At 47.5% G+C, this 11,935-nt stretch overlaps 1 protein-coding gene across 8 annotated transcripts in view; it reads right to left on the bottom strand.

Annotated features, from left to right (window-relative positions):
• Window positions 1-1,861: 1,861 nt before the first annotated feature.
• LOC142768843 (uncharacterized) overlaps window positions 1,862-11,935 on the bottom strand; it is a 29,452-nt gene continuing 19,378 nt past the window's right edge. For 4 of the 8 annotated variants that reach the window (XM_075871213.1, XM_075871217.1, XM_075871218.1 and 1 more), the window contains exons 4-5: window positions 10,769-10,880; window positions 1,862-3,485 (exon numbers count right to left, since the gene is read on the bottom strand). In XM_075871213.1, the coding sequence (XP_075727328.1) occupies window positions 3,417-3,485; window positions 10,769-10,880 (181 nt within the window). In that variant the 3' untranslated portion in view covers window positions 1,862-3,416. The remainder of the gene's footprint in view (window positions 3,486-10,768; window positions 10,881-11,935) is intronic. The other 4 variants (XM_075871215.1, XM_075871211.1, XM_075871216.1 and 1 more) reach the window with 1 other exon arrangement.

Genomic DNA, 11,935 nt, shown 5'->3' with positions numbered 1-11,935 from the left:
TCTGTATTTCGAACCATCAACCTTTTGGTTATGAGCTGAACACCATATGCACTGGGCTACTGCCTCGACACAGGATACACAAATTAGAACTTGCTCTGCACAATGTTTTGCAGGTCAAATATAAAAACAAACAACAAGCTTAGGCGTATTAGCGCCATTCACCGCATCACCTTGTTTTTTTCCACCCTACTGTCACCGGCATTTGAACCAGCGACCTTTCGGGTTAGAGCTTACTATCTTACCGACTCTGCTATTCTGCCACGGTATGATAAGACGGTGTAAAAGTTGTGTAATTTATGCAGGACATTCTTCAATACTAAATGGCGAATTGACGTGTCCGAGCGTTGGCGCCCAATCTTTGAAAAAAAAAATCGAAAGGCTAATTTAACCTTTTCTAGGTTGCATGGAATGCTGATAATTCAGATTTAGGGCCATTTTAAGACAAAAGGACGACTTTATAGCCTTCGGGGAGCTTCTATTTCTCGCCTTTTCGGTGTTTTGTCTCATTTTAAATCATTTACATTCGGCATAATTTCGAGAAAAAATGGCACGACTATAGCCTTTGGCAATTTTGAAATTTTTGAGCTTGTTTCGAATGCTTATAAATCATTTTTAAGGCCCTTTTGAGACAAAATGGTAAAGAACTTCAGACTGCCCGAATGCAGTTTAAAGAAGAATGTCTTGGTTCCCGGCTGCACGTGCATCTCTAAACCCTTTTTAAAACACTGCTGCTTGGGCCTCCACTTTATATAGCCCGATAAAGCCGCACTGGAAACACGACGTCACATAAGGCGGACTCGCTCGCTTTATTCCGTGCCGACCAGTTGTGCCCTCGTGATCTCCGACGACAGTGCAGCTCTGGCCGACTGGGTTGGTCCTACGCCATCTCCTGTTGCCGACAAGAGCTCTCGCCAGTGGTGCCTCGTCCTCGGACTCCTATGACCAGGTTCATCTTTCCTATCTTATCTTTACTTCCGTCGCTCCCTGTCCCTGGTATATATATATATATATATATATATATATATATATATATATATATATATATATATATATATTCCTATACTATATTCTTATATTCCTGTACTTTTATTCCTATACTTTTAATGCCTCCTTATCTCGCATCCCTTGTGAGCTGCTGTTGACGTGTCGCACGAGATGCACACAGTTAGGGGCTCACTTTTTTTCTTCATTTCCCTTTTATAACTACACAAGAAAAACATAAGGCAAAATAAAGTTTTCTTTTTGCACTCCACAGGTACTTTTTCGAAAATCTCACAGAAAAAAATTTTAAACTCGGGACTTTAGAAAACCCACCAATCCCTCAGGAAGACATCTACAAGTGTTAGCCAAACAAAAGAAGAAATACACATATTGCGGAGTCCCAAAACTACTTGGTAAATGTTGAGCAATACTAGCAGAAAAGAACAACGTACTGTAGAGCAGCAAAGAACCTAGTAATTCCACGCAAACCTCAATATTTCACATTTTTAATTTCACTGAATGACGTAACACTAATAAAGGTTTTAATTAAAATTTAGCACCTTACTAAGTCCGAAACAACTGGACTCCAACCAGCCCAGCCCTGACCTGTCTGTCGATTCGCACATTGCGAACCGGACAGTGATCAGACCAGGATGTGCTGGTGACAATCTCGTCGCCGACCAGTTCAGCCCCCTTCATCGCCATTGGTATAAGCGGCTCCGCCCAGCTCCACGGCGTGATGTCGCTAGGTGTCTTCGCGACACTTTGATGCAACATCTGGTCGAGGAGCGGGGGGTCGCCGCAGTTCATCTCCATAGCTTGGGGAAGGCATTGCTCCCAATACGCTTGTGCAGTATGTAGAGGTGTGGATTGTTCACCGTCTAGTGTTACCTCATTTTGTGACATTTTTCATATTCAAGGCATACATATTTGTCTTACCTACAGAAACACGGGGCACCCATGAAACTTGATGCAAAAGAATAGTGCGCTAATGTAGAAGAAACCAATCGGGTAACAAAAACTAAATTCAAGGACATTCACTAACATACTATCGATTACTTGATTAACTACCAACACTCTACAACTTCCCCGAGAATCATACAGTCTTCACTCGAGAAGTACAGCACACATCTTCACTGCCACACTGTGCTGATGTCCTGGTCCCTGCACTCGTGTTCTACAAAAGCACATAGAAGAACACTGCAGTAACAGACAAAAGAAATCAAGCATTACGCGCCAAACAGAATCCCATTACACTGCAAGTTCTTGGTTGCGGCGATTACGGCCCGCCTTGGCATGCTCCTGCAGTCACATTGTTCGTTTTTTTTATGCTCCTACATGATAACCGACAAAGTGAAGCGAGACCTAGGCATTCAAAGTTGAATACAGACTTGTAAAGCATATAGTATCACCAAAAACAGACTGAAGGACGTAACTGGTACTTAGATGAAGTTGTAGATCGTAAGCAGGTGCACGGCCTAGTGTTAGTATTGGGCCAAATCCAGAGCTCCCGAGGCGCTCCAACCAGGACGCCCGAAGTGAACAGGTTCTCTGAAAGCGAAGACTCGACTTCCCACACGTAACGTTTCGTGATGCTTCACCTTAACTGGACCAACAAGAACCTGCCGAGCGCGTCCACACAACAGCCTCAATACCACACCAAAAGAACACCAAGTTGAGTTGTGAATAGAAGAGCGTGCCACTGTATATGGACAACAAACAAATGCAAAAAAACACACACACGGAAAAATGAAGCCCCCCTGCCACACTGATTGATGAATCTGTTACAAGTTGCCCGGCTTTACATGCAGTTGAAAATCAAGAGAACATCAGCATGTCACTACATTCTACAGTGTGTATGAAGGCCTATCATGGCTAACAAATGTGCAGATCGGTCACCGTGTTTCGCTGCAGTTTCATATGGTGGTGAAATGCGAGCACTAGGGGAAGTCATGACACCATATGTTACACTTTCATTATTTAATTAATGATATGGGTCCGGCATATTCGACAGACACTAAAAACAGGATTAACTTAATGGCATCTGAACAGCGTGCCATTTCGGGGTGCGATAGATTCTGTAAGCCTTAATAGCCTTTAAACAGATCTGTACATGGTTAGGCAATATATCACCAGCGTGAAAGTATTCCACCGCCTTTCATGGGCAGCTGGTAGCCCATGGTGGATCCAGAGATCGCTGGCACGTCACGCGTGGCACAACGAGAGGTAGTCAGTCACACACTCTTCAAACGCCCGCTAGTGATCCCAGTAGAACGACACCGAGTCCTCGCCTCAGTGATACGTTCTTTGCATGATGCATTCCCAAGAAGGCGAAGCAAGAGGCAGGAACCAGAAGGTGAATCCTTGCCGATGAACGTCCCGGCAGCAGGACCAGGATAGCCTTGCCCCCCCCACCCCCCCCCCCCACAAGAGGCCTAGGCTGGACGTGAAAGGCTATGCGGGTTTGTATGTAGCGTCCATCGGCGAGATCGAAAGTCGAAGGCCTGTAAAGACACCAATATTTCACGGTTATATGTAGTGGGAATGCGAAAAGGGCGCACACTAATACGAGCTCAAGGGAGACGCGATGTTTAAGAATGCCGAATTCCTGCTTAGCCTCGGAATGTACGAGATGGTGGGATTTTTTTTTTCAATTATTACAGCATCGGATGCAATACTCTGAGATTTAAACTGAAGCGAATCAAGTTCGGGCAATTTACATCACAATTACCACACAACATCTAAGGACAACAGTGTCCACAATACTTTCATTGGGCCAATTTCTGAATGTTGTTATGCTGATAAAAAAAGACAAAAAAATCTTATTCATAGCGAGCGTCTCGCCTGCAAACTTCATACCCTAAGTTGACATACGAGGGTTTGTCAATGAGCAGCAGTGTTGTGCAGAGGTCACGATGCACCTTCCACTGAAAAGAGTCACACTCGCCACCTTTACTACAGTGATGATGGCAACGCTACCAGGAATAGATGTACACATACATACTTTAGTAAACCTTGTTGTTGCGCCAGTTGGTGCATGTCACAAGCAAATCGGTCGAAAATCACCAGGGAAGGCGAAGAGAGCGTCAAATCTCAGCCAGTTTTTTTTCTCGCCAAGCCACCGCAATAAATACAGCAAGCCACACATATACAAAATACACCCCTACGTTACATGGCAAAATCGTTTATCGTTGGTAGTATACTTGGAGCTCGGCGACACATCGCGTTTTCGTTGTCGCTAGCGCCATGAGGCGAACGGCTTGAAGGGAGCACTTTAAGGTCATCATCCCGCGTGCTGCGATGCCCGCTCACCTCTACAGGATGGCGTCATTCGATTGATTGATATGTGGGGTTCAACGTCCCAAAACCACCATATGATTATGAGAGACGCCGTAGTGAAGGGCTCCGGAAATATCGACCACCTGGGGTTCTTCAACGTGCACCCAAATATGAGCACACGGGCCTACAACATTTACGCCTCTATCAGAAATGCAGCCGCCACAGCCGGGATTCGATCCCGCAACCTGCGGGTCAGCAGCCGAATACCTTAGCCACTAGACCACCGCGGCGGAGCGTAGCACTAATATCAATATATTTCTTCTTACTGATGCGGTATGCTTCCATAGCATCTCTCGCTATCACCTCCTTGCTTCTACCTATATTGGCGATATTATTAAATCTTGCCACACACCCACACGAGCTGCAGTGCATAGGCAAAGTGCCAAACGAATATTCTTCACCAAAAGATCTCTCGTTCGATCGTTTTTGCATTGGCTGGTCTTGCAGATGTAAGCTTTTTCCTCAGGAGAGCGGAACTTCGTGGACCCCTCCGAACGCCCCGGGTCCTCTCGAGGTGTGTGGGCACAGGCCCGGCAGTTCCCCCTTCCCCCTCTTTGCAGACTAGGGGAGGGAAGCGGCCACGGCCACCCCCTCTGCTCGCTCTCTCTCTCTCTTGAGCACGCTTACGCCTACAGCTTACAAACCAGTAGGTACCTCATACATTTAGGTTTCAAAAAAGACCAGCTGTTGTCCCGTATGCCCATGACGTTGCCAGACCTTGTGGCCGTGCAAAAAATGGCCAATGCGTAAACGATCAAGCGAGAAAGCACGAGTTTTCGTTCAAGAATAATCTTTAGACACATTTGCATATTCACTGCAGCATGTGTAGCAAGATTTGCTAACATCACAATTCTAAGTAGAAGCAAGGAGGTGACTGAGCGAGAGATGTTCGAACAATGCCTCCTAGGAAAGACTATTCCCAAGAAGTGAGGTGCCCAAGCACTGCCCTACCCTTTCCGTTTTCCTCCTTTCCACCCGGTTGACCCGGTACAGTTGCTAGAGTGATTGCAACGGTGCAAATTAGAGCACAGCAAAACGCATCATGAACGCACTAGCAACGTGACGTCGCCAACGAGTTGACGATGCCGCGTATATAGGCACCGTTCAGTAGAGTTTTTCAGTCTGACTGCAGCGCCAGAATACATAGCCTAGCGGATAAAAAAAGAAACCTTGAGACGGCATTTGTGAAAATGGAACTCGACGCGCGCGTCTCGCGCCCTGCATCTGTCGGCGAATTGTGCCCGGGATACACTGGGGACGCGAGCACACGTCTCATTTCTGCGTGCTCCAAACGGCGAATGTCAGAAACGTTGAAACATGGCATGCTGAGCAACGCAGCTCCCTCTGGTCAGTGTGCGGTGCCTATAAAATAGACACCGAGAGAAATGAATGGGTGAGAGAAAGTTACAACGCCTGTTCTCGAGCAGTATGTTCATCTCGCCAAGTATGCTTAAATGCTCGCCGAGCCTCAGGAAAAAAGTGGCACATACCTTGGGAGAGCTATTTGAGTGACTCGAGAAGATTTTTAGAGACTACCTGGTGCCAACGCGTAACACTGTATGGTGCACTAAGGAGTAACCAACAGGAACGCTGCCGCAAAGCTGCTTGAAAAGAAAAGCTCTTAAACAGCAGCCGATCTCTCAATACCACGAAATGGCATTTGTTGACCTGATGCTCCTCCAAGGCGATTCGCAAACATGCAACCAACCACCCGCACGATGTAAGGTCCCTAGATGAAACAAGTTTCCAAGGTAGCGTCACTCATTGTTCTCGAGTTGTCTTCCTCACTCTCTCGCACCCCTCCTTTTCTCTGGCACCCGCGTCTATATTTGGCGCATTCTGCTAAATGGTCGTTGCGAAGAGATTTACAGCGACTCCAAATCCGCAGTCAGAGCCTTTCAAAAGGGCCGCATATCAACACAGGCAGCCGGGATCTTGAACAGCTCCACCAGCGATACGATTGTCCCTCACACCATACATTGGTTTCCCGCACATGTCGGCTCCGTAAAAAACGTTGCAGTGAACCTGAACGAGTCGGCCCACAGAGCAGGGCACACGCTCACTGACCGCGCTGCTCTCGACCAGGGTGACGGCTCTAGTGCCGACGACGTGAGACATAAAGGCACACCTACTACACACGAGATTACCAAGTATTACTACATGGCGAGGCGGGCATTCCCAATGTTACATTCAAAACTCAATATAGCACAGGCTGTCTCATTGCGCTTATTTCAAACCCATTTGTACCTGTCGTTAGCATACCTAAATACAATTTATCCTTACGAATTCCCCGATGCCACCTGCGCCGCTTGCGGGCAGACCGCTACATTAGCACACATGCTCTGGGAGTGCGGTTCGCTTGGACCGTCTTATAGCAAACCCGAGTGGGATGCGCTTCTGCACAGCCCAGAACTTCAGGACCAAATCCTGGCCGTCCAGTGTGCCCGAGACAGGGCCGTCAGGCTAGACCTGCCGGTCCCCACGTGGGAGTAGCCGGGTGACGCGTGGCAACCACAGCGTTTGCACTGGATCATAATAAAGTTGTTCTCTCGCTCTCCTTGTACGTGACCTTGCAAATAGCTGGTGGTGCTACTATGCAAAAGGTTCAAAACGAGTACGTATCCGCATATAGCTCCAGCCGGATTATGGCTGTGACGAAAGACGAAATCTTAGCCAGGACATAAACTTAAGAGCAGGAGCATTTCAGTTTTGAACGAGCACCACGAAACCATCTTGGCCAACTTGATGCAATGTAATATCCGAGTATTTAAACAATGCTGGGTTGTCATAAAGCAGCATAAAACGGTTTCACTCTCTTCAACTTACCTTGTGCTATTTGAAATGAAGCACGCCATGCAGTGTAGCTATGAAACAATGCACACAAACGTTTTCGTGCAACTCCGTCGACGTACCGTATAAACCGGACTATAGGTCGAGTGGGAATATAGGTCAACCCCCCAAGTTCGGGTTACCGAAAAAAAAAGGAAAACAACCCAAAACTGCCGAACCACATTTATTTGCGGATTGGGCGCACCTCATCCCGATCGTCGGAGCTCCCCTCTACCACCATCGCAACTGTCGCACCATCGCATTGTCTTGCGTTTGAAAATGACGAAGGGCGAAAGCTTTCTACCATCTGCCGTGCATGCCAGCATGACGGTGAAGCGCGAGTGCTCGTTGCCAGTGGGCAGCAGCTTTACATCCTTGGCGCCGCGCTGCGTGATCGTGGTCGACGAAGGCATGTCAAACCACACGGCGGTCTCATCGGCGTTGTCAATCTGCGCCATCATGTAATCGTTCTGCTCCCGAAGCCGGTTTACGAAGCGCTGAAAGCTTATGAGCTTGTCCTCGAACTCCTCCGGCAACTTTTGACAGATGGATGTGCGCCGCCGGAGAGAAAATCCTTTGCGTCGCATAAATCGACGCACCCAAGAGTTCGGTGCACGAAACTCTTCTCTCGTGAGCCCAGCTTCCCGAGCGAGTTCCACGGCTTTCTTGCGAATGGTATCCACGGTCACTGGCAGCGAGGGCGCACGAACTTCCCGCACAAAGTCCGCTAGCTTATCCTTCAGCTGCGGATGAACGGCACTTCGTCCACGAAACGACATTTTTCGAGGATTGCACATCTGCAGCTTCCCTTTCTGCGCTCTCCAATAGCGCACGCTTTTTTCTGATACACCAAAGCGGCGCTGAGCAGCCATAGTCCCGTTCGCTTCTGTGAACTTAACAATATCTAGTTTAACCAAAGATCACGCCACTGTTGCACGAGATTCAGATCCTGTTGTAGTGTAGTTTGATCAGAAATGTTAGTAACTGTGCGATAGATGACACAGTCGTCGGCAAATAAACGGATATGGGAAGATACATGAACAGGAAGATCATTAATATATATTAGGAACAAGAGGGGTGCGAGTACAGATCCTTGGGGGACCCCGGATGTTACTGGGAGAGAGCTAGAACGGGTATTTTTAATGGAGATGAACTGAGAGCGGTTAGTAAGAAATTGTGTGATCCATGCAAGAATGTTGGGGTGCAGGTTCAGCTAGGAAAGTTTTAACAGTTGGTCGCCATGCAGGTGGTATGGAGCTGATGTAATAGACGAGACGTCGTTTTCTCTATAGAACTTGAGAATCTCTGAGGACACAAACGAAGTGCCGTTCTTCAAGACAGTCTTGCGCGGTAGTGACCCACCTTTCAAAACTTTCAGTGTTGCATCTTCTTGCAGCTCCAGTGTGACTGGAGGTCCGTTGCTTCCTGGTATTCGGGAAAAAAACACCTTGTACTTCTCTTGGAGTTGCTCCACTGACGGATAGCTGGGTGCATGGTTAACTCCGCCCACGACAGCTCCAGGGGGAATGAACCAATTTCGGCCTAAAAGGCCGGAGCCGTGGAATGGTGGGTCTGGCCATTGTAGTAGACCTCTACGTTGGCACAACCCAGTAGTGGAAGGAAATGTCCTGACCACGTTCTCAGCTGCTTGTCTTGCTGGAGAGTTGGCGCATAGCTCCAAGTAGCTCGAAAAGTGTCCTCACTGATGTGCGTGCATTCTGCTCCATAATCTACCTCAAACTTGATGGGGCGATGATGTACTACGATTTCTGTCATTATCTTCGGTCTCGCGCCGAGATTCGCAACGGCGTTTAAGTCATATAGAGCCGCTGACGTTAGTGATGTTCTCTCTGTGCTATCTTGTGTCTGGTCCTGTTGAGCGTCGAAATCGTGGTTACGTTGCGCTGAATCCTTCAGCCTGGGCTGTTTGCGCTTGGTTATGCATGCCTTTTCGATGTGTCCCTGTTTTTGGCAAAACTTGCACGTAGTTGTTTTGGATTGACACACCTGGGGATCGTGCATGTCGTCACATCGCCAACAGCGTTGTTTTTTTCCCTTGAGTTGGCTGTGGTAGCAGAATGACCTGGCTGCCGTGTGGTGTGGTGCACTGGCTCGAGGTTCCGTCGGATATCACTCTGCTGGTGACCGGCGCTCTCCGCTCACTGGGCGATGTAGTAGGCTTTGGAGAATGTGAAACCCGTCTCTGCGAACAGGCGTTGTTGTACGCCTTCCTCACGCAGTCCACACAAAAAATGGTCCCGCAACATAACGTCCAAGGGGAGCATAGTGGTGTTAGCAGGCGTGGTAGTCAATCTTCCCTTCTGCGCAGTGACTGAACTTGTTGAGATAGGCGTCCCGAAATTGCAGTCAGCAGCGAGTTTTTTAAGAGCCGCCAATTAATCCCTCACTTTTTCGCCTTCCAGTTGGTCTCGCCGTTGGAAGCGGGCTCGGCTGTAGACCTCCGATGGCCTTAGATTATAGTGCTTTCGTAGCGCAGTTATGATGTCTTCATGGTCAGCAGTTGCTGGTGTGCGTGGCTGAATCGGGGCACAGGCTGTGTCATATGTCTGCTACCCACACAGCGTTAGCAGGTTGGCTCACTTCATTGCTGCATCAGTGATGTTAGCCTCGAAGTAAAATTGCAGGCGTCCAACCACGATGACCATGATGAGCCATTAATTCCGGGCAGTTGATTCTAGAGCCCGTGCATAGCCATGACTTGCTTGTCAAAATCGTTGTGTAGTGCAGGCCCTAATACCCTTCCTCGTCGCCATTGTTATGTCCAGAGTTGTCATTGTTCCATACACATACTCCTGGAACGGTAGTGAAAAGGCATACTCAACCTCAAACGGTTAAAACTTGTTTATTCTTCCTCAGATGGGAACGGCAGCCGAACTGCCATGGGTGGCAGTTCGGCGGATTGTTGTGTCGAGCGGGGGACGGAGGAGGAGGAAAAGGAGGAGCCTTAATGACCGGAGCCGCTAGCAACCAGTCGTCAACCACTTCATTGTGCGCCGCTCGGAGGCTCACTCTGAACCCAGCAATGGTTGGGACACAGCATTAGTGAATACTTTGCTACATTTCAATGTGAAAGGTGAAGGTAGTGCAGTGCTAAACAAGACGTCTGATGTGGATGTTTTTGCAGGTGTTAAGATTTATTTTTACCTTGGAAAGGCTCCCTGCCAGCAGATAACCATGATATAGGTGAATAGATGCACGGAAGTTTATAAAAATATACACTTACCTTTAATATAATGATCGCATTCATACTGAGATTGCTGTGAAATACAGTGATTTATTCGAACACATTCACTTGCTTGAATTTTTGTCTCCAAAGCCTTCGCATCAAACTGTAAATTTCAGGCACTTATATACAGTCAATTAGTCTCACTGATATTGCTACAGTGCAGTTCGTACGTAAGTATACCGGGCACATGTGGAAGCTCATTGAGCAAGTAGAAGCTATTGGCACTGGAAAACATGAGTTACCGTGCAAACTTAAAAGTTTGGCAGTACCAGAAAACTATGGCATGTGGCAATATACTGTGAGCATGCAACAGCCCTATAGTCTATAATGGGTGCACATAGATATCAAGTTCCTGCTGCTAACGAAGCTCACCGCAATGATGGCTGTTTCTGCGGTCCCGGACAGATCGCCGACTGTGCACCTCCTTGACAATAGTTCCCAGTTTCTCAGTCCATGGTGCAGATATCGCCATCTCTTCGCAAAGCTGCATAGGCATGTCTAGTTGTTGTTACCAAGTAGAAATAATAAACTTGAAGATTGTTTTCCAGATCTACGGCAAACTTTCATGCATGCTGGACTTCGGGCTATTTGACGAAGTGGAATTCCTAATCGGCACCCCAATTTACAGCTAAAGAAGTGTCTGCATTTTAGTTCCAACTAACTGCAGCCACTGTGGTTTTTGTTGCAATTTGGATCGGCACAGTTTCATAGCTACAAAGCCACCTAGTGCAAGTGCCATGGAAAGCCAACATGTTTCAGCACAGCTGCACATGAACGAGCCTAAGAGCGTACAAAGTTATAAAACTCGTTTCCGAGTGTCTAAAAGGGGCCATGACACTAACCAATCAATTGGCGGTTTTCAGCACATTATCAGCTTAGATTCTGTCGTGCTTGTACACTATGCAAATTGGATTGTAAAAGATTGTTGTAGTGCAAGATGAGCCTTGAAGTGCCTGGATGTAAACAGGCCCTTCATTTGGTGCCGTTTATTACCATCATCATCAGCCTGACTACGTCCACTGCAGAACAAGGACCTATTTTATGTTCCGCCAGTTAACTCGGTCCTGTACTTGCGGCTGCCAATTTACACCCGCAAACTTCTTAATCTCAACTGCCCATCTAACCTTCTGTCTGCCCACCTAACCTTCTGTTTGCCTATGAATATGCCACCGATAACTCACTGCAGTTTTCTTTAGAAATACGTCTCGTTTTAGCTGATCATCTATGTTGGCTTTATACTCCGCGGGTGCAGAAGGCCTTTTTGCCTTATGATCCTGCGCAGTCTCAGCTTGTGAAGAGGGGGATCGCTAAACTGTTTTGTTTTGCTCTGGGGAACTCGTGCCCACATTCCATACAAGATAGCTTTAATTATTAGGTGCAGCGTTCATTTTCTGCGGGATATCCTTGAACGGTAGTGACGGCAATCACAGAAGTTCTGGGTGATGCCGAAGCAGCCCGTCAGAGCGTGGACCCTAGCCTACATCGCAGGTGGCGGGCAGAGATGACGCCTTATATGCATCACATTTCTCAGAGCTTGAA

Source organism: Rhipicephalus microplus, chromosome 8, assembly GCF_043290135.1.
Source record: "Rhipicephalus microplus isolate Deutch F79 chromosome 8, USDA_Rmic, whole genome shotgun sequence".
NCBI lineage: Eukaryota > Metazoa > Arthropoda > Arachnida > Ixodida > Ixodidae > Rhipicephalus > Rhipicephalus microplus.
This window is presented reverse-complemented; position numbering and strand designations above follow the sequence as displayed.